Below are 27682 nucleotides of genomic sequence, written 5' to 3'. Positions count from 1 at the left end.
TAATCTAAGTGGAATCAGGCCAGCAAAAAAACAAAATAAAAAGGGACAAAGACACACCAATAAAACTATAGCCTTTTCTAAATTGAGTCAACTGTGTCAGTGCAGCCAGTGCACTACTGCAACAGATAGCCATAAAACATTGATAACTCCTAGCATCAGCACCCCAAGCGGACAAGTTGCTTCTCGGCATATTTCTGCACAGTTAAACACAATTTGAGAGTCTGAGGCCATTGCCAGCACCAAAGGCTATACACATAAGATAAAAGCAATTACTCTGGTATGATTCAGAGAACCTGGTTAAGGCACTTGCCTTAGCCAAAGCCTAGGACTGCATCTGCATATCATCTAAAAACTAAAGGTATCCTCGGTCACCTCTCCATTACCAGTTTTGGTTGCAGTCAATCAAGAGATGCAGTTCTGGACTGTTACTGGTAAGAGTCATTTGAGGCCACAGACTTGCGAGGTTTTTGTCAAACAAGCCACTGTAGAATAGGAAGAAGGGTCACTGACCTGAAATGTCAACTCTGCTTCTCTCTCCACAGACCTGCTGAGTATTTCCAGCATTTCTTGTTTTTATTTCAGATTTCCAGCATCCGCAGTATTTTGCTTTCATATTACTGTAGAATAGGACTCAACTGATGCTTGGTCAAACACTCCTAATTACTGCTTTACATCTACTTTAGGGTAAATTGAGTTTCCATGATGACCTTTCAATAATAACATCTGCAAACCATAACCACAGGAGCTCCATGGCACTATGTAAGTTTGTACCATCAAATAACAACCATAAATATAGAAAGAAAAATTAAAAAAGACAAGGTATGAATTAGCCCAAGAGCCCTAGTAGACCCTCCAAAAATGTTTAAGCATTGTTAAAAATTGGGACCAAACACAAGATCAAGATTTTCTTAAAGGCACAACATCCTTAGGCGATTTCCAGAGTTTGTACCTCTCCCATTCTGTTCCAATTGGAGTGATGTCCAAATTATGAGAAGGTTGAAAAAAGAATGGAGACATCCATTTAAATACAGATGATGTATTTCTCTTCTGAGATAGGAATTAATCTACACTATTTGGGAAGAAAAAAGGAATCTTTACTCTGCCTGTTCTACACCTCACCAAGGATTACTTAGCAGATCATGGATGTCTAAAATAGAATAAAAGCAATCAATTTCACAGCAAATGAAATCCTTTGTTTAGTAGGAGCAAAATGTATAATTTGAGAAATAACATGCAAAAATAAGGTAAAAGATAACAGATCTGAAAATTCAAAGATATCACATTTAAGACCAACGTTAACTTGAAAAACAGTATCTGAATAACTAAACTACAAACCACTCGCTCCTTCGAAGCGCTCAACAAAACTGACACTGCATTGTACATAAGGATCGTTAGTGAAGTATACTCAAACATTAAATTAACTTGCCTTATTCTGTGCATGATAGTTCATGGGCTATATTTACCACCGAATGACTATGAATAACCGGAACATCGAATAATGTCAAGTTCAAATCTAAAAACATAATTTTACAAATGTACATGTCGAGGTTTACCTTGTCGAAACACAATACTCACTGAAACTGTGAGATTCCTCCATGAAATATTATCTGCAGATATATTTTTTCGATACCAGATATCAAGAGTGTTATTGGAAGGATTAGATGGTTCAGCACAGGCACACCTAAGAAAGTATTTTTACCCAATGAGAAAAAATATACATTTTTTTTTATATACATTACTAAAAGTAAATGGAAATCACAAATTGCTTATTTCCTACAGTGAACTAATTTTATCCATTCCGATTGGTCCTTGGACTGTAAAGCAAAGAGTAAACCAACCCTATTATGTTGGGAATATTGGGGAGTTAATTATTTATTTCCTGGGCATGCAGAGAGGAAAAAAGTGTCCACTTTTAAGTATTCTGTCAATACATTTGTTACCCATTACCAACGCAAGGAACTATTCTGCAGAATCCAGCATCCATGAACGTTGTATTAAAAGTGAACTCTGACTGATTAACCTGAAATTATGCATCAAAAGTCAGCAATAGTTTTTAAGTTTACAATCTGTCCAAGACATCTATTCAATGTATGAAGCTTGAAACAAATAAAATATTATGTGGAGTGCCATGATATCCTGATTTAAACTAATTTCATAATATGGTGTCCCTTCTTAGATTTGTCAATAAATACTAGCCGAGTTTGACCTTAAAACGGTTTCATATTTCAGGGAGCCTGGGGCAGGGGTCAGCACTTCTACAGACATAAAAATAAATCCAAATTATCTGCCTAAGAACTAGCACACTTGCATTTTTAAGTCCTTTCATAAGCTTAGGATTTCTTAAAGTGTTTCACAACCAGTGAATTACTTTGAAATGTCATGTTATAATGTAGTCAAATTACATACAGCAAGGCCCCACAAAACTGCAATGAGATAAATGACCAGATAATCAGTTTTAGTGATGCTGTGTAAGATAAATATTGGCCAGGACACTGGGAGAACATCCCCTTCTCTCCTTCAAATAATACCATGGGATCTTTATCGCCCTTGAATGGGCAGACAAACAAACCCTACAGCAGAAGTGCATCACTGGATGAACTGAAGAAGTTGCAATGCTATCTGACATTACTATCATTATTGCATTGCAAACTGTAAAAAACTGAATCAACACACGAACAATTTACACTTCCAACTTGCAGCCATTAAATGAAATTCAAGGACAGAGTGTAGCATTTGTGATAGATATGCACATTGTATAGAATTATCTTCCAGAAAATAACACACACAGGCCAAGATACACAAAAGATATATTTCATATACTCCCAGGAGAAAAACGATACAACATAGTGAATTTCGTCTTTTTTGAAAAAACTGGTGGTAGTAATGAAAATACTACAAATGTAGCTTCCTTGTTCAAGAAAGGGTAGAAGGACATTCCTAGTAACTACGGGCCAGTTATTTTAACATTAGTGTTGGTAAGGTTTTAGAAACTATGGGCAGCACAGTGGCGCAGTGGTTAGCACCGCAGCTTCACAGCTCCAGCGACCCGGGTTCAATTCTGGGTACTGCCTCTGTGGAGTTTGCAAGTTCTCCCTGTGTCTGCGTGGGTTTTCTCCGGGTGCTCCGGTTTCCTCCCACAAGCCAAAAGACTTGCAGGTTGGTAGGTAAATTGGCCATTATAAATTACCCCTAGTATAGGTAGGTGGTAGGGAAATAGGGAGACAGGTGGGGATGTGGTGGGAATGTGGGGTTAGTGTAGGATCGGTATATATGGGTGGTTGATGGTCGGCACAGACTCGGTGGGCCGATGGGCCTGTTTCAGTGCTGTATCTCTAAACTAAAACTAAACTAATAATCAAGGAAAGAACAGGCACTTGGAGAGGTTTGAGATAATGAAAGAGAGCCAGCACGCATTTGTAAAGATAAATAGTGCTTACTAATCTAATTGAATTTTTTGAAGTAACAGAGAAGTTTGATGAGGGGAATGCAGTGGATGTTGTCTATATGGATTTTAAGAAAGCATTTGGCAAAGTACCATATAAAAGTCTGGTCAACAAAGTTAAGGTTCATGGAATAGGAGGGTCAGTGTCGGCCTGGGTAAAATTGGCGCAAGGACAGAAAACAGCGAGTCACGGCAAATAGTTGTTTTTCAGATTGGAAGATGGTAGATAGTGGTGTTCTCCAACGGTCAGTGCTAGGACCACTGCTTTTTTGATATATTTCAAAAGGAAATTGGATGGGCACTTGAGGGAAACAAACTTGCAGGGCTACAGGCAGCAGAGGAATGGGGCTGACTGGATTGCTCTACAGAGAACTGGCATGTACTTGATGGGCCGAATAGTCTTTTATGCGCCGTTCTGACTCTATGACTTACATTTGTACACCACTATTAACATGTCAAAACATCTCAAAGTGTTTCACACAATGAATCAATTCTGAAGTGCAGGATACACAGACAAAAGTGGCAGTCATTCCATACCAACAAGCATCCTACAAACAACAATGACTGGTTAATCTGTATTTGGATGCTATTGATCAAAGGAGGAATGCAGGTTAGTGCACCAGGAGAACCCCTTTATCTTTTGAGTATTGCCATGAGTTGTTTAACATCCACCTAAACCATCAAAACAGGATGACAAGACATTGGTTTAACAGTTCATCCAGCGGATATCACTTCTGACAATACTGCACTCCCTCAGTAATGCATCGGCTCTTCAACCTAGGTTATAAATTCAGACTGGTAATAACCTCAAACTTCAAAATAAATCTGCAAGAAAATATATGAAAAAGACTTGTACATTTAAAATAATTTATTTTCTTAAATCCATAGATCCATGGCTCTATAGCTAACTAGATAATAAAAATTGCTAACAAGAATCTGGTTCAGAATTGTTACATCGAAAAAAAAATCAACCTCAAAAATATACGGCCATATTTTCAATTCGGGCACAATTCTGACCAGAAGTAGAGCAGAGCATGAATCTAACTTCTTGAGCACTGATCCATAATAGACATCGGGCTGAATTGTATCAGCCCCTCGACGCAGTGGGTAGCGGCGGGGAGGCCAGTAAAATACTAGCGGGAGCGGCCCACTTGGACCCACGAGGCCGAGAAGGCCCCACGGATATTAGCGGCGGCGGTGGGGTCTCCATGTGGGACCACCCCCGCCCCCCGCCCAGCCACTTGGCAGCGGGTCCTTCATTAAAATATTAAAATGAGAATAATTAACATTTAAATAACTTACCTGCCGACGGCAGCCGGCCCACGCTGATTTTATCGCCAACTGGCCGCGACTCAAGGACGTCACTGAGTGGCTGCAGAACATTCTGAGGGGGGAGGGTGAACAGCCAGAGGTCATGGTCCATATCGGTACCAATCATATGGACGGAAAGAGGGATGAAGTACTGCAGGCAAATTTTAGGGAGCTAGGAAAGAATAAGCAGGACCTCAAAGGCAGTAATCTCCAGATTACTCCCTGCGCCATGCCTAGTGAGAAATAGGTGGATAGTGCATATGGATGCTTGGCTGGAGAAATGGTGCAAGGGGGAAGGCTTTAGATTCCTGTACAGGTGGGACCAGCACAGGCTGGACAGGTTGCACCTGAACAGGGCAGGGGAAGTTTGCTAGTGATGTTGAGGGAGGGAGTTTAAACAAGCTTGGCAGAGGGATGGGAACTTAAATGTAGATTCAGAAGCAAAGCTGGAAATAAAAGGCAAAAAAATTAGTAACGGAGTATGGAAGACCAAGGAAACAAAGGCTAGAAAGCAGACAACAAAGGAGCTGTTCAGTATATAATGGTATATACTTCAATGCAAGGAGTCTATTGAATAAGGCAAATGAAGTGAGGGAACAGATATATACTTGCAAGTATGATATCATAGCTATTACTAAAATGTGGCTTAAAGAAGGACAGGAATAGCAGCTCAATATTCCTGGTTACAGGGTTTTCAGACGGGATAGAAAGCGGGATTAAAAAAAGGAAAGACGGGTCAAAATATCAGTTAAAGATTCAACCACATCTGTGAGGAGGGATAATATGCAAGAAAGATCAAATGAGGCCACATGGGGTGAAATGAGAAACAAAAAAGGGGCAATCTCACTGCTGAGAGTATACCATAGACCCCCCCAAACAGTCAGAGGAAGATAGAGGAGCAAATATGCAGGCAAATTACTGAGAGAATCTGAGGGTAGTGCATTTAATGGCATCCACATGGATTTTAGCAAGGCTGCTGACAAGAACCGACATGGCAGACTGGTGTTTTTGTGATTGGAAAGCTGTTTCCAGTGGGGTTCCACAGGGCTTAGTACTGCGTCACTTGCTGTTCGTGGTATATACGAATGATATAGACATAAATGTAGGGGACATGACTAAGAAATTTGCAGATGATATGAAAATTGACCATGTGGATGATAGTGAGGAAGAAAGCCGTCAACTGCAGGAAGATAGTAATTGCTTGGTCACGTGGGCACAAAAGCGGCAAATAGAATTCAATCTGGAGAAGTGTAAGGTAATGCATTTTTGGAGGGCAAACAAGGAAAGGGAATATGCAACAAATTGTAGGATACTAAGAAGTGTACAAGAACAGAGGGACCTTGGAGTGCACAGACCCTGAAGGTAGAACAGGTAGATAAGGTGGTTAAAAGGGATTATGGAATACTTTCCCTTAATGGCTGAGGCATAGATATAGAGCAGTGAGGTTATGCTAGAACTATATAAAACACTAGTTAGACTGCAGCTAGAGTACTGCATACAATTCTGGTCACCACTTTACTGGAAGGATGTGACCACACTCGAAAGAGTAAAGAGGAGATTTACTAGGATATTGCCAGGAATGGAGAATTTTAGCAATGAAGAAAGATTCAATGGGCTGGGGTTGTTTTCGTAGGAACACAGGAGTTTGAGGAGAGATTTAATTGAGGTGTATAAAACTGGGGGGCCTAGATAGAGTGGATAGGAAGGACCTATTTCCCCTAACAGAGAGGTCAATAACCAGGGGACAAAGGTTTAAAGTAATTGGCAAAAGGACTAGAGGGGAGCGGAGGAGAATTTTTCTCACCCAGAGAGTGATGAGAGTCTGGGACTCATTGCCTGAAAGCTGGGAGAGGCAGAAAACCCTTATCGCATTTAAAAAAAATATTTGTATATACACCTGAAATGCCATAACCTACAGGGCTATGGACGAACAGCTGGAAAGTGAGATTAGGCTCGATAGCTTTTACATCTGGCACAGATACAATGGACTGAATCCCCCCCCAATCTGTGTCATAAATTTTCTCTATTTCTAGATCCAGTCTGGGAAGTTAGGTGGTGAACCGGAAAGAAGCACAATGGGGACGCACGAGGCACAAGTGAGCAGCAGCAGCAGTTGCTGGCACACCTGGAGCAGGAGACTGGGCACTATTCCCTCTTCCGCTATGGTCACTGGTTTCAATCATGAAGAAGGGCTTCATTGAACTTGATTTCATTTAGTCCACTTTCCTGCAGCTAAGTGACCATGCTGTATTTGGCACCTGCTTCAAGGTCGTGTCAGGAATAAGCAAAACTAATGGCACTCATATCATCAGCTGCTGGATGGAAGTCAGGATGAGGCCCCTCTTGCTTGAAAAGCCTAGAGTTGTAAGTCACATGCTTGCAAAAGAATACTGGCAGAGCATCAAGCATTGGTGCAGGCATTGCACACTGCAGCTGGTGACTGGAGGGGTCCATTAACAACATACACAACATAGGCATGCAGTTTCACAACACTGCATTCTACAATGAAACATGTGGTAGCTTCAGGAAATTCTGCAGTAGAGAGATCAAGACTTGTGAAGTGGCAGAAATGAGCACAGATTATGCAACGTCGATTAAGGCATCAGCACCTACTTGTCCTCCCTGCAGCGCCTACAAATCTGGCAAAATGGGTACAAGCCAGTTTCCTATATCATAGCACGAGGTGCAACTTGCAACAGGTCTATCTCAGCACCTAGAAGCTGTGAACGTAGGGTTACCTCAGTCCCAGTAGGTTCATATTGCCATAAAGCATACAGTCGCTTCATGCAGGCCTAGAACTTAAATATCCATGTGAAGCACAAGACTAGGTCTAAGAGGCACTTTCACATATTCACACAAACTGTGTGCACAGCAAAGAGACTGCAATAGTAGCAAATTTATACGACAACTGGTATTTCTGTAGCAGCTTTAGCCTAGTAAAAGATCCCAAGTCACTTCACATGAGCATTAACAAATAAGGACACGGAGTCGCGTAAAGCAATATTAGGACAGGTGACCAAAAGCTTGCTTCAGAGGTAGATTTTTTTTAAAAACGCATTAAAGAAAGAGGGAAAGGTAGAGAGGCAGAAAGAGCGAGAGGGGAAATTCCAGAACTCAAGGCCAAGGCAACTAAAGGCATGGCCAACAATGGCTGCATCATGTCTAAATCAGGGTCAAATGGTCATCATCATTTCATGCTTTTGGCATAACAGAATGCTCCATGCCAGAAGGGTATCAGGAAAAAGTACAAGAAAAATTGGTCAGAGTATTAAATTTTGCAGAGGCTTTAGAAGATTGGAAGAAATGGAAGGTCAAAAAGGTATAGGAAACTAATTCTAGGGCCGTACGTTCTAAATGTTTTGCTGTTGACAGTTGAAAAGCAGTAGAACAGATGGTATTTGCTGCAATGTAGGACTGGAGAAGATTACAGCAATAGGGTAGATCAAGACTATAGAGAGGTTTAAAAACAAGAATACCTTGTGAAGAAAGTTTTCATCCTGCATCAAATTGGGAAATTTTCAGTTGTCATAGCATTGAAATAACTAGAGATAAAATAGAGACAGTCTTTCACTACAAAGCTTCAAAATGAAGATTGAGCTCGGTTGTCAGAATTGCCTTATTTTAAATGTAAATAAATACAAGAACATGATTAGCACCATCAGTTTCAGCCTGAATGTAATGGTTTGAGTGCAGTATTTTTCACCTTTCGGAGAAGGCAGGGGAATGTGATGAGCACCATGTGCAACATCCAGGTGTGTTGCACCGTAACTTGGGCAATTGTTCCTCAGTGACGTGCTATCAGCATGTATACAGGCACAGGTCTCAGATCCTGGAAAATTTGATCTGCTTATGAAAGCTGCCTGTCACATCAACAATTAAAATCTGAACCATATCAGAAGGATTTTGGATTCTACGCTGGGGCTCAGAAGCCAATGTGAAATTGGCAATTATGGGAGCAATGGTTGTGCGAAACATTGTATGAATACAGATCGTTAGACAAACAGGATTTTTTTTGTGAAGTCGAGCTCGGGAGGCTGGTGAGGAAAACATTAAAAATCAAAGTCTGCAGGTAAGGAGGATTTCAGCAGCGATAGAGATGGGTCAGGGCTTTTGGTGGGTGAAGTTTCAGAAGTGGCACTAGGTGGGTTTGGCAACATTTAATCTGGAGGAAACTTCTGCTCAACCAATACTGGATGTTGGACAAGCAGCCTGATAAATCAGAGGCAGTGGAGGGGTCGACAGCGCTAGTGGTGAGGTATAGCTATGTATCACCAGCATACATGTAGAATCTGATGTGTTTTTGGGCTGCCGAGGGGCAGCAGATGGATGATAAATAGGATGGGGCCAAGCATAGATTCTTACAGGACTCCAGAGATAAGTGATGGAACGGGAAGAGAAACCACTGCAGAAGATTCCCTGGCTATGACTGGACAGATAGGAATGGAACATGGCAAGCACAGTCCCATCCAGCTGAACAATAGAGGAAAAGCATTATAGAAGAATGGTGTGGGCAAAGGAAATTTACAAAATGGCAAGTTTCCAAATGGTCCAAGGAACGATAGATTGAATCCATATGGCTCTTTATTCTTCTGCAGAATGCCTTAACCTCTCTTAATGGGGAAACATTTCAACCGGCTGTATGGTCTCATGTAAGTAAATACTTGCTACCCTGGCAGCTTCCACTGTTCCTTCATTTTAAGGCAAAAGGATGAGGAGAGATAGTTTACTACAGTCAGTTACATAGGATGTCATTTAGAGAGAGCAGTGGAATGATGGAGATATGACTACTAATGCATTGGCTGTATATGGTAATCAAGGAAATACTGCTGCAGGAGACTGGCAAGAATGCCTCATTCCGTTTGGCCACAGGTTAACCTTTTCCCTCTCAGCTGCAGCCTCTTCTCTCGCTGCATACTCCAGGGGCTCCATAATGAGGCTTCTTAGTAAACCAAAGTTGTGGAGCATGCAGCGTCCTCAAGACCCTAGCAAGGCTATATTTCAGGATGCCCCCAAATTGATAGATGCTTGAAAATGCCAATGGTGTGCTGAACTGTGCCAATGCACAACTGGACTTCACTAACTAAAGTTCAACAAGTGTCCTCAGAAACTACACAGGTATTGTGAAGCCTGGCTGTAGAAGCCACTGACAAAATTGCCTAAGTAGTTGGAGAGGTAATGTAGGAGGGCGGGCTTTAGATTCCTGAGGCATTGGGACCGCTTCTGGTGGAGGCGAGACCTTTACAAGCCAGACGGGCTGCACCTCCTCAAGACCAGGACCAATATCCTCGCAGGGGTTTTGCCAGTGCTGTTGGGAAATGTTCAAACTAGTTTGGCAGGGGAATGGGAACCCAAGAGAAGATTCAGAAGGGAGAGAAGAAAAGTTGGAAATGGAAAGCAGGAAATTAGTAAGCGTGTTTGGAAGGCAGAGAAAACAAAGTCCAGAAAATCGACAACAAGGGAGTTTGGCAGTGCTAAATTCTATATACTTAAATGCAAGAAATCGAGGGAATAAGGAAGATGAGCTGAGAGCACAGATTGACACGCAAATGTATGATATTCCAGTTATTACTGAGACAGGGCTGAAAGGAGGCCAGGGATGGCAGCTCAACATTCCTGGTTACAGGGTTTTCAGATAAGATGGAGAGGGGGATTAAAAAAAAGGGGGTAGTCACAATATTGATTAAAGAAACAATTATAGTTTTGAGGAGGGATGGTATTGTGGAAGGATCATCAAATGAGGCCACATGGGTTTAACTAAAGCACAAAAAAGGACCAATCACACTACTGGGAGTGTACTACAGATCCCCAAACAGTTAGAGAAAGATGATCAAATATGTAGACAAATCTCTGTGAAGTACAAAAACAACAGGGCAGCAATTGTGGGGGATTTCAACTACCCTAATATTAACTGGGATAGATTTAGTGAGTAAGAGAGAGCAGATTTCTTAAAATGCAGTCAGGAGAACTTTTTCAGCCAGTACGTAGCAAGCTCAAAAAAAGAGAGGGGGTGGTTCTGGACTTAGGGAATGGAGCTGGGCAGGTGGGGAGTACTTTGGTGAAAGTGATAATAATTCAATTCAATTTAAGGTAGTTATGGAAAAGGACAAACAGATACCAGGCATAAAACTTCTCAACTGGGGAATAGCTAGTTTTACTAAGCAGAGATGTGATTTAGCAATAAGTAAACTGGAAATAACTACTTGAAGGTAAATTTGTGCCAGATCAGTGGGAGGCATTCAGGGAAGAGACAGTGAGGGTTCAGAGCAAGTATGTTCCCTTAAAGAAAAAGAGTGGGACTAACAAATCTGGAGCCCCCTGGAGGTTAAGGGGCTTCAAAGAGAGGATAAAGAAAAAAAGGGAAGCTTACTACAGGGGTCAATACTGCAAAACCTAGAGGAGTATAAAAAGTGTAGGTGTGAAATTAAAAAGGGAATTAGGAAAGCAAATGCATGAAAACATATTGGCAAGTAAAATCAAGGAAAACCCAAAAGATGTTTTTATAAATATATAAAGAGCAAGAGGATAACTAAAGAAAGAGTAGGCTCTATTAGGGACCATAAGGGTAACCTGTGTGTGAGGCAGAGTTGGTATGGTTCCTAATTAACACTTTGCATCCATTTTCACAAGAGAGGAAAGATTCAGACATTGCAAGCAGGGAGGAGGAGTGCAAAATACAAGATGAACTCAACATAGAGAGCAAGTATTAAGATGTTTAACATCTTTGAAAGTGCAACAATACCCAGGCACAGACGAAATATATCCCAGGCTGTTGAGGGTAGCCAAAGAAGAAACAGCAGTGGCTCTGACCATCATTTTCCAATCCTCTCTGGCTACAGGTATGGAGCCAGAGGACTGGAGGACAGCTAACATACCATTGTTTAAAAAGGAAGAAAGGCATAGACTCAGTAATTACAGGCAGTCAGCCTAACCACAGTGGTAGGAAAATTATTGGAAAAAATTCTGAAGGATTGGATAAATCTTAATTTAGAAAGACACGGATTAATCAAAGACAGTCAGCACGGATTGTTAAGGGGTCATGTCCGACTAACATGATTGAATTTTTTGAAGAGGTAACAAGGAGGGTTGGTGAGGAAAATGCATTTGATGTAGTCTAGGGTTTTGGTAACGTCACACACAGCAGACTGGCCACAAAAGTAAAAGCCCAATGGATCCAAGGCAAAGTGGCAAGTTGGATTCAAAATTTGCTCAGAGGCAAGAAGAAAGGGCAATGTCAATGGGCGTTTTTGTGACTGGGAGGCTGTTTCCAGTGGGGTTTCAGAGGGCTCAGTACAAAGTCACTTGCTTTTTGTGGTATATATCAATTATTTAGACTTGAATGTAGGAGTTCCGATTAAGAAGTTTGCAGACAATACAAAAATTAGCAGTGTGGTTGATAATGAAAAAAGCTGGAGATTGCAGGAAGATATCAATGGACTAATCAGGTCGGTGGACAGAACTGCGGCAAATGGAGTTCAATTAAGAGAAGTTAAGCTAATGCATTTGGGGAAGGCTAACAAGGCAAGGGAACGCACAATAAATGAGGGTATACTGGGAAATGTAGAGGAACAGAGGGACCTTGAGTGCATGTCCACAGATCCCTGAAGGTGGCTGGACAGGTAGATAAGGTGGTCAAGCAGGCATACAGGATACTTGCCTTTATTAGCCAAAGCACAGAACGTAAGAGCTGGGAGGTTATGCTGGAACTGCACAAAACACTAGTTAGGCCACAGCTGGAGTACTGCATGCTGTTCTGGTCACCACACTATAGGAAAGATGTCATTGTAGTAGAGAGGGTACAGAGGAGATTTACGAGGATGTTGCCTGGACTGGAGAATTTTAGTTTTGAGAAAAGATTGGATAGGCTAGGGTTGTTTTTGGAGTGGACAGGAAAGTCCTATTCCCCTTGGTTAAGGGGTCCATAATAAGGGGACAGATTTAGGGTAAGAGGTTTAGAGGGGAAGCTTTTCACCCAGAGAGTCATGGGAAGCTGGAACTCACTGCTTGAAAGGGTGGTAAAGGCAGAATCCCTCATAACATTTAAAAGGTACTTGGATATGCACTTGAAGTGCCATAACCTACAAGGCTACGGAACAAGAGCTGGGAAGTGGGATGAGGCTGGATAGCTACTTGTCGGCCAGCATGGACACGATGGGCCAAATGGCCTACGTCCATGCTGTAAATTTCTATGATTCGATGTTTTATGCCTGTGCTACCACCGGTGCGGCATGATTAGCCTTGGAACCATCTATTGCCATTCTGCTTCTTCTAAAAGCTGAAGATTTACAGGAAGTCCCAGGAAATGTCACTGTACTTTGAAATGATGGGGACAAAGGTGACAATAAATGGCACAACTACTCTGTCAGCTGCCTTTGTAACATTGAGCCAAAAAGGCAGTACAATTGGAACTATTGTTAGAACCATTGATAATAAGCTATTTAAATTCTCTCCTGCCTTCTGCCAAGTGCCTAGCAACCCGGCATCTGCTTTAAATGGGCATGACAACAACAGCGGAAATGATAGAAAACAAAACACTAAACAATGGCCCAAGTTTTGCAGTAGTAATGATTGCGAAAGTGTCAGTTTTTTTTTATTCATTCATGGGATGTGGGCATCGCTGTCTAGGCCAGCATTTATTGCCCATCCCTAATTTACTTCCAGAATGTGGTGGTGAGCCGGATTTTGAGGTCATTGGCGAATTGACGGCACTTGCCGCTGACCTCAAAGAAAGCTGCCTACAAAGATCGTGTTCTCTCTGTGGCATGAATTTTACCTTTTTATCATAATGCAGGTACAGTGAGGCTGTTTAGCAGTAATTATTTCTCTAAAATGGACAGCAATTTCTGGAGTCTGCATATGCATCGAGAAATTGCTGTCAGTGATTCTATACTTTCCTACAGGGTACAGTTAAAGTCCCTGCAGACAACAATTAATCAGAAATCACTGAAAATGATGATAACCTGCCCTTTATTAGTTTTGCTTTAAAAACCCCTGAAAAAGTTGCATCTTGTTGAATGAGGCGTAACTGGGTTTTTAATGGCATACAAAGTGCATAATTACTGCTGAACAGCCTCACTGTACCTCCATTATGATAAAAAGGTAAAATCCATGCCACAGAGATAACAATATCTTTGTAGGCAGCTTTCTTTGAGGTCAGCAGCAAGTGCCGTCAATTCGCCAATGACCTCAAAATCTGGACCATTATTTTCATGAGTCAATCCAAAAATTATTGGCCTTTCCTGCGTGTACCCTGTGGTAGAATCACTGACGGCAACTTCTCGATGCAAATGCAGACTCCAGTAGTTGCTGTCAGTTTAAGAGGAGTAATGGCGGCAAACACAGACAGTTTTGCAGACATTACTACCGCAAGATTTGAGCCAATAATTGAGCCAAAACAATAAAGTGTTTTGCTTTACTGGTCTTTCCTGCGCCCACTAGAAATCAATTTATTCACAAAACTGAGTGGCAATCTGGTGTATGATCCATCAATTACCCCTCTTAAATGGGCAGATCCTATCAGAAAATCCAAGCCATCGGAACTAGGATTGAAGCCAAGAAATCTTTTTATTTATAAATATTTGTACTACTTTTATTGGGAATAAAATTAATATTGTTTAGTCCAATTTAAATGTAACATGTTGACCTGAAAATTATAATAAAATTGGTTGCCAGAGCCCATTAATCAATGGTCCAATATGATTTTGTAAAAACAGAAAGTCCCTATTGTTTCCAGGAATTCAACTGGGGCTTGAAGCTGAAAAGTCTGGAAACTAAGTACTTTTACCTTAGGAACTAGGTTCCGTAAAATAAAAGCCAAATACTGCAGATGCTGGAAATCTAAAATAAAAACAGAAAATGCTAGAAATACTCAGCAGGTCTGGCAGCATCTGTGGAGAGAGAAACAGAGTTAACATTTCAGGTCTGTGAAAGGTCACAGCATTACTGAAAATCTGCAAGTTGTAATTCAAAGGCACTGGGAACTTGAAGTCCTATCACATTCACAATTTAGCTCGCAGAGATCAACCTACGCTATGCCATTTCTCATGTACCTTCCAACTTTCAACATTCTTGGAGATCATACGTCACATGAACCCTTTTGGATTGGAAGGATGGCTGTTCTGAATGATTTCCTAAACTGATAATTGTAGAATATTTCAATTTTTATATCGCCAAAAATCAGATAGCAATTTAAACCAGCTGTGTAATTGTGAAAATGTATACATAATTTGGAGTATTTACTGAGGTTGTTCTCGAGACTGGGTCACTTAGGAAAGTAGTTACACTTATGAATGAAACAGGTAAAAGCAACAATCTGTTCTCCACACACACAAAAGCAAATAGTTTACACACGTTAATGCTACGATCTTCACTCAAAGAACATAGCACCAATTTTGTAAATATTTAATTCAATAAAAACTTTTAAAAGTAAAGAACTCTCAATTAATCTGCGAAAATGACAGGTTCTATACAGTCAGTGGAATACTGTTAGAATATTACATGGCAGCTTCACGTACTGCTGCGAAGGAAGTCAAATTCTAAGCTCTCCAAAACTGCACATCAAACCCTTCCCTTGTGCAATGTCAATTTCAAGCACAGCAGGCATTTCAGTCCAATTCTTACATAAGGAGTTACTAAACACGTAGCAATAAGTCTGTGAGTAAATGTGCCTTATTGTGCTACACAAACTAGGAAGGGCCTGCTTTCAATTCCTCATCTGTGCTGAAAAAGGAAGTCAACCAATATTACAGATCTATAAATCAGTGATTTCTGCTAGTAAACATGTGGAAATCAGGTGACGAATATATCAACCCTCTAAGAGCCAACTGACCAGAGTACCAGAAAGTAATGTGTTCCAACTCTGAAAAATAAGCAAACAGGATTTGGGAGCACAATTTGAGCAAGTCTCAAAAAAAAGGATCTTGAACCCTCATTTAAGTAAAACAAAAGCCCTGCCCTGTGGCATTTGATTCAAACCATTACTGCGACTATTATTTCTGCCATCTTTCAGAATCCAGATGCTGATTAGGAAAGTATGAATTAATAGCAAGAGATTTTTCCCAAGTTTAACCGTAAAGTTAAGACAATTACAATTGGTTTAAGAGCCTAAAGTATATTACTTATACTGGTCAGATTTTCCCAACGCTTCAAATTATGATGTGTGAATTCGGTACGGATCAAGGTGAGCAAAGTTGGCGTTGGGAAACGTAGCAATTTTTGCCACCTTTCTCATCCATAATCAGCACGAAGCAGAGCATGACAATGATAGAAGCGAAAGAGAGGCAATCTCTTCACATTAAGGCCAAAAATGTGCCTTACTCCTAACCCAAGACAACACCCTTGTGCTACATTAGCACCCTATTTCTGCTCCAACATGTACTTTATACTTCCCACTATAATCATCTTTATGGCTTCTGAATACTAAATTGGGGCAATTCTGTGCTGTGATTCATGTTCAACAGGAATTGGGTAGTGCCAGCAAAATCCCATTTCACTTAGGTCTTTTACAGCCATCACATAAAATCATTCTCTCCTTACTTCCAGCAGTCTAGGCTTCCCCAGAAGGGAACAATAAGTGTGCCAATCAGTTCACCTACATTGTCTAGGCTTCAAAAAATATATGAACATTAATATCCATAATGGGGCCAAAGAAGACAGATACCAAAAATTTTCAATTTTAAACAGTGATAAATTTAATGGGCAAAATACACTTTTAAAAATCCATAAATACTAATTCTAAGTGAAAGGAGAGGGATCTGTGTAATTACAACTATCTCCGTATATCTGTTCTTTTTTATGTTTTACTCCTAATGCTGTAAAACAAAGTCCAAGGAAATTTCAAGCTATCTAGGCAGCCAATTAACAAAGACTTTTTTTTTTTAGCTCTCACACCAACACTAAAACAGCTATATTACCATTAAAGCTATTTAAATTTCTGGAATAGCATCATAATTATAACAACCCAACACAAAGAAAAAAATTACTCATGCTGTATTAAGCTATGCATTTTGGAAAGAAAAATGAGAAGGCAATATAAACTAAATGGTACCATGTTAAAGTGGGAGCAGGAACAGAGGTGCCTGGGGGTTCACAAATACAAATCATTCAAGTTGGCAGAAGACTGCTAAAAATGTGTACAAGATTCTTAGCTTTATATTAAAAAAAGGGTGAAGAGAAAAGGTGAGATAGAAATCAGTGCAACATGTAGGATTATTTGACAAGCAAGCAGAGAACACTTATCCTTTAAATAGACTTCACCAATCAATTAAAACAAAAATCAAAGCACTCAAATACTGCTTTTCAAAGATTTTTGCATAAAATAAACTTAAGTATACCCCTTCAGGAATTGCATTTTCAGTGGTCAACTGATACATCAGACTAAAAGCAATTTACAACCAAACCAGTCTTTCGATGTAAACACCTACCAATTTAACACCAAAAATTGAAGGTTCAAAAATGTCAAGATACGATAATAACAAATGCACATAATAAATCAATATTTAATACAAATTAGCTCAAACTGAAATACCATCATAACTGGTTTTCAATGACAATGGATGGGAACGCTCATTCTTAATCCTTCTCAAAACACCAAGTATTTTATATAAGAGTTGATTTTCCAATTGTGTGCTCTGGCACATTAGGAATTCAGGTGCAATTTGTCTGGGACTTAAAGTTTCAGTCCATTAATTTTGCTGGACAGAAATTTTTGGAGCTACATGGGGTTGACTGAGGAACACACTGAAAGGAGCAAGGTTTATCTGAGAGATACTAAGAAACTAAGTTTAGTGAAAACAGGAGTTTGACAGCAAGACAGAGTGAGCCTGAATCTACAAGGCAAAACAGAAGTAAAAATAGTGTTGGTTTGAGAGGATTTTAATTGCAGGAAGTAAAAAATCCTGGTAAGAGACAAGCAGAATGAGAAGACACCCGAGTAAAAGGAAATTTGGCCCAACCAGAACTCAGTACTGAAGTAGAGCTTACTTGAATTACTTTAATTCGCCTATTTGAGTTTGAGTTTTTCAAATCTATTTGCTATGGAAACCTGTGATGTGCAAAACTTGCATAGTGAGGGAGTTTCTGGCAACTATGTTTGTCTAGGATAATCACAGTTTAAGAAGTACCTCCAGGTGGATTCATTTGAGCTCAAAGTTACTGAGCTTGAAAAACAGTTGGAGACACTGTGGTAGTGCTGGGAAAAACATCCTGGGTTACAATTTGGTAAGAGAGTTAAGCCAGATCTAATGAGTGGTAATTGGATCAGCTATGCGTCATGTACTCAAGTTTGCAATCCTGATGAAATTACTAAGCACTTCGAGAGACATGAATTAATCAACACCAATCAGCATTGATTTAATGGGAAAAAGACTGGGGTCGTGCTTGAACAATCTTACAAAAATTGTTTGAAGCAACAAAGTAAATCAAGAAAAGCAGTAATATGGTTTATATGGACTTTCAAAATCATTTTTTAACATACAAGATGGTCAGGCAAAGATAATGGCATATGGAATTAAAGGGAATATAATCACATTGAGAGAAATGGTTGGAGTGGAGAAAATAAAGGATATAGAGGTAAAGAGAGGTTTGCTGGAATGGAAAGGTGTAAATGGCATACATGTCAAGGCCACACATATGTACACAAACATAATGGCTATGGATATAGATATGGATAGTGCAAATGATGGGCTAGTAGACTAGATAGGCAGGTGACAGATGCAGCTCAATGTACTAAAAAATGGGAATTAATACATTTTGAAAAAATAGGGAAAGAAAATACACTTTAACTGGAGTAGAGGAACAAAGGAACCTTGGTGTGAAGATAGAATTGTAATTAAAAGGTTGCAGTGCAAGTAGATAAACTCATAAAATGCAAACAGACTTCTTGATTTTGTATCTGGAGACACAAAAACAAAAGAGGTAATGCAGAACCTATACAAAATCACAAGTGGAGTGCTGTAGTTTTGGGCACCCCATTATAGATAGGAAATAAAAGCAATATATAAAAAAGGTATCCATAGGTTCATAAGAACGTTACCAGTGATAAGGGACAATAGTTATGACAAGAAATTTTAGGATCATTTTGCTACAGCTGACAAGGTGAAGGGTTGAACTAAAACATTAAGAATACAAAAGTTTTTTTTAATATCATTGGCCAGTGAAAACAGAGAACACAAATTCACGATCCCAAAAAGAATTAAATGGAATCAGGAAAAAAATCTTGAGACGGAGGTCAGAATACACAAGACTGCTACAAATTATTACAGTCCATAAATTCTTGCCAAAGAAATATTTAAAGGGTCTGGAGAGCAAGCAGAACAAGGAATTAAACTAGGTGGCTAATATGAAAAACACGATATAATTAATGTGCCAAATCACCCTTTTCTATACAGTATATTATCATATGCTACTGGAATGCAAAGTTTTAAATGGCTGATCTAGCCTAATGAATAAATCATATAAATCATTGAAATTACATAGAATGTAAAGGGTACCAGGAAGTAATTACAAGGCAGTAAATGGACTTCAGGAAGTACAATTTAGATTAAATTGTCAAAGTGAAACTTACAATGATTATAAAAGCAACAAGTATCAGGTTAGACATACTTTGCCAGGGTATTCCAAGGACTTGGTACACAATATGTCTTCAATGAAGGATTAATTGTGATGTAATCAATGAAAGTTTAATGACTAATATTCTGTAGCTGAACTATTTTCTCCTCAATATTACATAAAATTAACCAAAGAAAAATTTGTCAATTATTTCTGCTTACGAGTATCGGGTAAGTGTCTCCAGATTATCCTGCATATTAAATGGAAATTTCTCTCCCAAGACGAAGAGCTTTTCCAATGCTTCATAAATGAAAATAATGCAAATAAGAGCAGCAAAGGCCTCTTCTGTGAAGCGGGTTATATAGCAAACCAGGCTACTCGAATCAGTGGCAACCAATGTCATGCACAGGAATGCAGTCCACAGTCCAATGCTGGCACGGAGTGAGAGGTATGAAAGATGATATTCCCTGTTGATGGAAGGAAGAGACAGTTAAGTCACCTTTTCAGTAAGAAACTGTGCATAACACATAAATAAATGAAATTACAGTGGCTTGTTTCTTGTATCAATTGGGAATATAGAGTTCAATATACTGGACTGTTTGCCTCTGCATGCAAGTTACTTGTCATCTTGGCTGTCAATGACATGCGATGACTCGCTTCTAGATGACTACAATTCATAGAACCAGCTTTTTTCAATATTCATAATTGATATTTTCAGATATTCAGCAGCCCAAAAAGTCAAGCCCTTACACAACTTAAGTAATTCAAGCAGACAGTTCAAACATACCTTCCTGTATGATTTAAGCCTAATTTTTGCCCACCCAAAAATCAGTTTGCTTCCGAACAACAAATGTGCTGAGGGAGGAAACCCAACAGAACCCTCAAACAAAATAGTCTTGGCACCTGAACAAAGAGACATACTCAATACAAGCTCAGGTGAATGCATGCAGGTTGGGGTGGGAGAGAAAGGCGGGAGAAAATGTTTTCATAAAATAGAATATTGACTATTTTAGAAATAACATCTACCATGATTTGCTTGAGATGCACCTAAGAAATTGGTACAGACATGTTGAATTGCCCTTGATGCAGCTAGAGAATTTCCTACCGGTCTGGTCATAACAATAAAGGATACATCACATCATTCATTTAGCAATTTTCTGGTTAGAGACAACCCAAATCGAGCACCTGGGAGCCATACATCGCTGACGAGAATTACACAGGGATTTCGAATGACATAAAAAAGCTTGATAAGGCACCTATGTGAAAATGGTGTGCAGCCTTATGAGGTTAAGGAATAGCATAAAAGCACTTAAAATAAAATTGAGAAATAATTAAGTAAAAATGAAAGCTACAGGACAGGTCTATCACTGTTCAAAGTCCAATGGCAGCACTTAATAAGCTTTTAATCCCAAAGGCAATTACTAGAATAGAGGTTGGAACTGATTTCTAAATGCCATTCATAAAATGCATAAGTGCAAGAATCTTCAGAGAGAGAGATAACTGACTGATGCCAACTGAACCCTAACTGCGCACAGATTTCAGACAGAATTGCAAGCTATTGAGAATACTCCCAAAGCAAAAAAAAGAACAGGGAAACAGGTCAAGATGCTTCTGAATACACCATGATGCAGGCATAAGCCTCAATAGCAATTCCTTCAATAGACAGGCTGTCAGATATAAACTTGAGAGATCTAGATTGAGTTCTTCACTTGACATCTGAGATAGGAAGGTAGATAAGGGAGGCACTACTTATCTCCCAGACTGTCCAAGAATCACCATGGCTCCATCATAGTATCATGATGTACACTCTACTGTATTATCAGAATAACTGATTATTTTTGGATCTTAAGGACCCCAGAAATTAATGAGAAAGGTAGAAGAGTCAGTAGTTTCTGTACACCTGTCTAGTCACAACAATAACTCCTCTCCACGCAAAACTGTAAGCTGTTGATTTTCTGCAGAAGGAGTTATCTACTAACTGGAGGATTCCCACATAATGATGACTTTTATTCATGAGAATGAACTGTTGAACAAATCAGCAAGTTGCTCATCCTGGCTAAGAGTTATAGATGCCAACTCAAAGATGCTACATGCATCAACGTCAATTCATTGTAGCCTAATATAATAGCTAGCAACAGCCTGTTTGTTGAGAAAACAGACCAAAGACGCAGACTGATTTTGCATTACAACTTTAGCAGAGCCTAAAATGATCTTGCTGCTTGAAGGTCAAACCAGACTGTGTGTTAATTGAATTCCTGCTTGATCACTGGCCTTGGTCCAAAATCTCCAAATGTGGGTACCCCCACTCCTCAGTTAAGTAACTGCGCTATCAAAAACAGTTGTGGTGACAGTGTAATGCTTCAAGAACATTATGATCCTGAAGATCTGCAAGGGTTTTCTTGGTCTTCCACTGTAACTCCAGTGGAATGTCAGAGAACAGTAAAAATGGCAGGAGACCAGGAGAAACCCTGCTAAATTTCAGGGCCTATGTCTCGATGCCAACATCTGAGAGATCATCTATTTACATGAGTTGTGACAGTGTGCTGTAACCATTCTATGATTTCTATTTGATAAGATGGTGATCTTGAGACCCCCAATGAATAATGGTCTTGCAACTGGGAATACAAAGATAGTCACCGTCATTACGGAGATAGGTTTTGAATAGCCAACAGATATTCGGCATTGCAAATGAACAGAAAAAAATCTTTGAGTAGCAAAAATGGATACTTATACAAGTCCAGCTTTGCTTTGGATATAATCAAAATTTCTCAGAATTGCTGATAAGCTGAAGCTAGAAAAATGCTTGGTAGGAAATAAAAAAAAGAAAATGCTGAATATACTCAGCAGATGTGGCAGCATCTGTGGAGAAAGAAACAGAGTAAATGTTTCAAGTCTGCGACCTTTCATCAGACTGCTTGATCTGTCTCAATAAGGAGTTTTAGTGAACAAAAGTCTAAATCAGATTAAAGCAGGACCAACAAGGCATGAGAATATACAATGGATGGTAGGACCCTAGAAAGTACAGAGTCAGAGGGACCTTGGTTTACTTGTCCATAGATCACTGAAGGCAGCAGTACAGGTAGATAAGATGGTTAAGGAAGGCACATGGGATACTTGCCTTTATTAGCCAAGGCATAGAATAGAAAAGCAGGGAGGTGATGATGGAGCTGTATAAAATGCTAGTTAGGCCACAGCTGGAGTACTGTGTACAGTTCTGGTCACCACAATATAGGAAGGATGTGATTACACTGGAGAGGGTGCAGAGGAGATTCACCAGTATGTTGCCTGGGCTGGAGCATTTCACCGATGAAGAGAGACTGGATAGCCTAGGGTTGTTTTCCTTAGAGCAGAGAAGGCTGAGGGGGGACCTGATTCAGGTATACAAAATTATGAGGGGCATTGATGGGACAGATAGGAAGAAACTTTTTCCCTTAGCAGAGGGATAAATATCCAGGGGGCATAGATTTAAGGTAAAGGGTTTAGAGGGGATTTGAGGAAAAAAATTTCACCCAGAGGGTGGTTGGAATCTGGAACGCACTGCCTGAAGGGGTGGTAGAGGCAGGAACCCTCATAACATTTTAGTAGTATTTAAATGTGCACTTGAAACGCTATAGCATACAAGGCTACGGGCCAAGTGCTGAAAAATGGGATTAGAATAGATAGGTGCTTGATGGCCGGCACAGACATGATAGGCTGAAGAGCCTGTTTCTGTGCTGTATAACTATGACTCTATGAGGCAGTTGTATCAGTGATAATGGTGCAAACTGACTCCTGAAACAGACACTTTGCAAGCACCCTTGGGATAGAAACCATACCAAAAGGGTATCAAAGCTGAACCTTGTGCGACATGGCCAAATTACAACGCAAAAATAGTTATTTTTGGGCAGCCAGGTTCTTTGGGTAACTGTCTGAACAATGTGAGGCACGTCAACTATCTTGATCTACTAAACAGATTTCTGCAAAAAAAAAAAAGTCCAAATTCTTCCCTTCCCCAACTTCCCCACACCCAAAATTTCTTAATGCACACATCTGTATAATTCACTCCTACAATGAATGACCAGAACTTCTTATACGGCTACCGCAGTGTAAAGACCGTGCACTCTGACAGTCAAACATTGAACTACTGTTGTCCTTAAATGTTCAGAATCTGGTGTCAGAATGGAATGCATATCCCGGAGAGATGGGTCAGTATTTTTATTATCCAAAGCTTCATGGCAGTGCCCATCCATTTCTCTACAAAGAACTGGAAGGCTATTGATTCATAGGTGTCCTCACTTGGGGATGAGGAAATAGGTTGTTGGACAGAAAAGACAGGTGGAGGGAGATATTAAAAATCTCTTGCTTACATAATTTGTGATTGTTGTAATACTGGATTGGTGATGCTTGGAACCACTGTCTAAATGGAAAAGCAGTGCATCTTTCGAAAATAAATCTGTAAATGGGCAGTCCAGCTTGTGGGGTACATCCTGCACCGTGGTGGCATTCCTAGAACACCTTCATTGTCTCCTAGTTGTGTTCAAAAACCAGCAGCTAAGTCATGCTTAGTAATTGTGTCATATGATTGGAAGGACTCGTGAGCACATTTCTTCTTGGTGTAAGGCATCTACCTCCAAGAATTGCTCAGCTTCCTAGAACAATCCCTACAGCCCTATTCAGAACTGAAGGAGCTTAGCTGTAATCTTCTTGTGAGCATCCCTTAAACACTATCAACAGCTTAGTCATCTCCAATAATGTTAAGAGTTGTACAATGCACCCTAATGAGCCATTTACCAGGTACTGCCCATTGAAGTGTCAAAAGGAATTTGTTTGTGTTTGAGTGAGGCTGAGAGAGACACAAAGCTTCAGAGTGTGGGTCTGAAGCCAACCAAAGAAGATTTAAAAACACTAATCTACGTGAGGATTCCTTACTTCCAGAGCACCAGAGACCATGCACTTTAAAAGAGGGGCTTTGCAGGGAGATTCATGCACATCATCTGCAACACGCACCAAGTAGCAGTTGGGGCCCATTGAGCACAGGTAGGAGGAGAGGCTTTTGATACTTTGGGAACAAGAAAAATTCATCCTTGTGAGATTACAAAAAAGACTGTAAATGATAATGAAGCATCTCAGGAGAATTTCGTTCCCAGCCTGATGTCGGATTCCTTGGTGGAGAGGGCTAGAGAATTGGAGCGGCAGTAGCCGCCATAGAACCAGATACCAAGATTACCCGGCCCGATTTTCCCAGTGGCGGGGAAGCTCCGTGGTGGTCCTTCCACCGCTCTGCAATGGGACCCAAGTTAGCATATGTAAATTATATCTTTGCATGAATTAAAATGCAAACCACAGCGATCTTACCTTCATTTCCAGATCTTCAGCGTGATGTGCGGCACTCATGCGCCTTCACTTTCCCGTCCAGGGAAAGCTGGCGCCACCGAAGTGGGAAAGGGGTGAACTCTGCACTCAGATGGGTATGGTAGGCAGGGGGGCTGGGGAGGAGAGGTGAACTCTGCACTCTGATGGGTATGGGGTGGGAGGGGTGAACTCTGCGTTATGGTGTGCTGTTTGCAGGGCTGGCAGCCTTTTAAAAGATGGAGCCAGCACCTGTTGCTTCAACAGGTGACACAGTGAACAGCGTTGCCAAGGCCACCCCCGCCATGTGATTGGGGGGGGTGGCCACCATCAATATGTAAAGTGGCCACCCGCCACGTAATCATGGCAGCACGGGTCCCGTGGGGGATGGCCGCCATGTTCCGCACCCACTGCCGCTCCCAGCAGCAGGACTACAAAATCCAGCCCAATGTTTCAGCTGGAGGTGCTTCATCAATCTCCCCATATAATTTTATCCAGACCTATGTCTTTTCATATGCTAACAGACTAATGGATATCATGTGCAGGAATTCTGGCTTTCTCTATTCCTGAGGTACTAAGGCAAATATGGTGTCCCTACCACTACCCAACTGATACCAGCTAACTAACGGTAAACCAGGGATCAAACCTGAAACATTGTTGGTTTGTAAAGCTCAGCTGCTCATTGAATAAATTGCAAATCTCAGGAGAGATAACTTTTTGTTTTTAATAGGATGATTAATGGTGATCAACACCAAGGGCTGCAACTGGTCTGTGCCAATTGATATTGCCATTTTTTCTTTCTTGCCAATTATGTGGCGTCTTCTGGTGCCAATGTGACCTGTACTGGATCGAAATGGCAAGAGGACCACAGGCTTGCAAAAGGGCAACACTACCTGACCTCAAAAAACTTTAAATCTATGCACGTGATGAGAACCAGATACAAGTTCAGCATAGAGCATATTATAACTTAATGAAAAGCAGAATCAACATTTACTGTGGCACTCAACTCGGAACACTATATGCAGTATTGAATCTAGATTACCAAACCATAATGAATGTTTAAAGTTGAAAATGTTATTTGCCTAATGCGAGGACAGCAGTAGTACATGACTTTGGGGGTGGGTGCTGGGTTGTGGGATGGGGGAGTACATGAAAGGAGAAATAAATAAGAGAAGGGAGAGGAGGAATGGATATACCTTAGACATTCATAGGTACAAGGAGGAAAGAAGTCATGTGAGTGATGCCCGTTTATTAAAGGGCATCTGTGTTTTGCCTATTAAGGAGCTTTTTGTTTAAAAAAAATGGAGGTGAGAAGAATCACCAACCCATTCAAAGCATACGTGGCAGATGAAACTACTGGCTTTTTATTTTATCTCTAAAAATAATTATATTGGCAAGACAAATTTAATGCTAGTCTGCTCTTGTGATTTACAAAACAATCTTTTTTGATTTCACCCAGCACATTCTATGGAGTGCCAAGTAAACGCAGCTCCCCTTCCTCTTCTTCCCCCAGTTCAAGAGGGTTAATCTATTTCGCATGCTTATCCTTTATTCTACTTACAGATTCAAGGGTGATATTCTACTTTGGCAGCGACACAAACCAGCAATAGAGTATCTTTTACACCCTGCCCAATTTACCTCTTCACTGACAAGTGGCTGACCTGCTACTGCACATTTAGTGTATTTTACTGAAGTTGAATTTTACCACCACAGTTGCAGAATGCAATGCACTTTACAAAACAGTATAATTATCCCTTCCGAAATAGCTCAAAAAAGGAAAGAATTCTTACTTGCAGAATTTGAATAATATTTTTTCAAACACCAGCACAGGTCCTGTACTTCCCAAAATTGTAAGCGGCTGTCCAGCAAATAAAGAATAGACAATTCCTGTCATTGAGGCTCCAAAGAGAGATTCTATTGCACTCTATAAGAAAAAGTAAATTGGTAACTTATTTACAGTTTTGCAGTGGAAAGGAGAAGGAAGTAGTTTTAAGGATTGTTCAAATAATATTGGAATTATGTCAAGAATTGTGAAATATCCGACAATTTCAAAAAGAATTAGTGAGTTTTCATGCTTGAAATTCTAAGACACCATAATATTTAAATATATGAGGCTTCTATATAATCAAGATTCGCACTCCAGTCCCCATCCTCCCCAATATTACCAGCAAAGACTGATGTTCTTCTATCTGGTAGCATATGGAACTTTCGACGTGAGATGATGAACCAGAAAGATCAGAGCAATCAGCCCTGATATTTAACGATGCACGTGTTCGGAGCAGGGGGGAGGAGTTATGGTTAGGAAACCCGAAGTTGTGTGTATGCGCGCTTGCAGTGGAAGAAAACCTCCTGATTACAAACAACCTGAATAAGCAAGGCAGTTGTAAAATTACACCAAGTTCATGAATTATCAATATTAGCAGATCTCACATATGAGTCAGAGCAACTCATGCGATACATTATTTTACAAGGACAGGATTGTTGCACTGCTAAATACTCAATGTATTATTCTGCTATCATGGAGATACATCCCTTTAAGGCCAGGACGACAGATTGTTAATTAAATAAAGCGGCAGATTATTTTGACCTTAACTGCACTTGGTCTGTCAATCTTGCAAATTTAAACATGCTCCTGCTCAGAAGGAAACAGCATTTTGGCTGTTTTGTGCCTGCACAGTGATGTACCATTGTTATTATAGATTAGAAATTGCATGCTGCAAAAATGGCATAAAATTGCCTTTAAAGCTTGTTAACGTTTCCAAAATGTACTAGGAACAGGAGAAGACCATTCAGCCCCCGAACCTGTTCCTCCATTTAATGAGAACAAGGTTGATCTGTATCCTATCTCCATTCACCCGCGTTGGCTCCATATCCCTTAATACCTTTGGTCAGCAAATATCTATTGATCTCCGATTTAAAATTACTGCTACTACTGCTTTTAGTGGAAGCGCGCTTCACACTTCTACCGGCTTTTGCATGAAGAAGTGTTTCCTAACTTCTCTCCTGAATGGCCTGGCTCTGATTTTAAGGTTATGCTCCCTTATCCCAGACTCCCCG

At 40.3% G+C, this 27682-nt stretch overlaps 1 protein-coding gene across 1 annotated transcript in view; it reads right to left on the bottom strand.

Moving 5' to 3' along the window:
* LOC137380633 (sodium bicarbonate cotransporter 3-like) overlaps positions 1-27682 on the bottom strand; it is a 249305-nt gene that overhangs the window by 66442 nt on the left and 155181 nt on the right. Inside the window, exons 13-15 of the mRNA XM_068052777.1 lie at positions 26416-26549; positions 19519-19764; positions 1540-1681 (exon numbers count right to left, since the gene is read on the bottom strand). Coding sequence (XP_067908878.1) covers positions 1540-1681; positions 19519-19764; positions 26416-26549 — 522 coding nt within the window. The remainder of the gene's footprint in view (positions 1-1539; positions 1682-19518; positions 19765-26415; positions 26550-27682) is intronic.

The sequence above is a fragment of the Heterodontus francisci genome, chromosome 2 (assembly GCF_036365525.1).
Source record: "Heterodontus francisci isolate sHetFra1 chromosome 2, sHetFra1.hap1, whole genome shotgun sequence".
NCBI lineage: Eukaryota > Metazoa > Chordata > Chondrichthyes > Heterodontiformes > Heterodontidae > Heterodontus > Heterodontus francisci.
The sequence above is the reverse complement of the archived record's forward strand: the minus strand, read 5'-3'. Positions and strand labels throughout refer to the sequence as shown.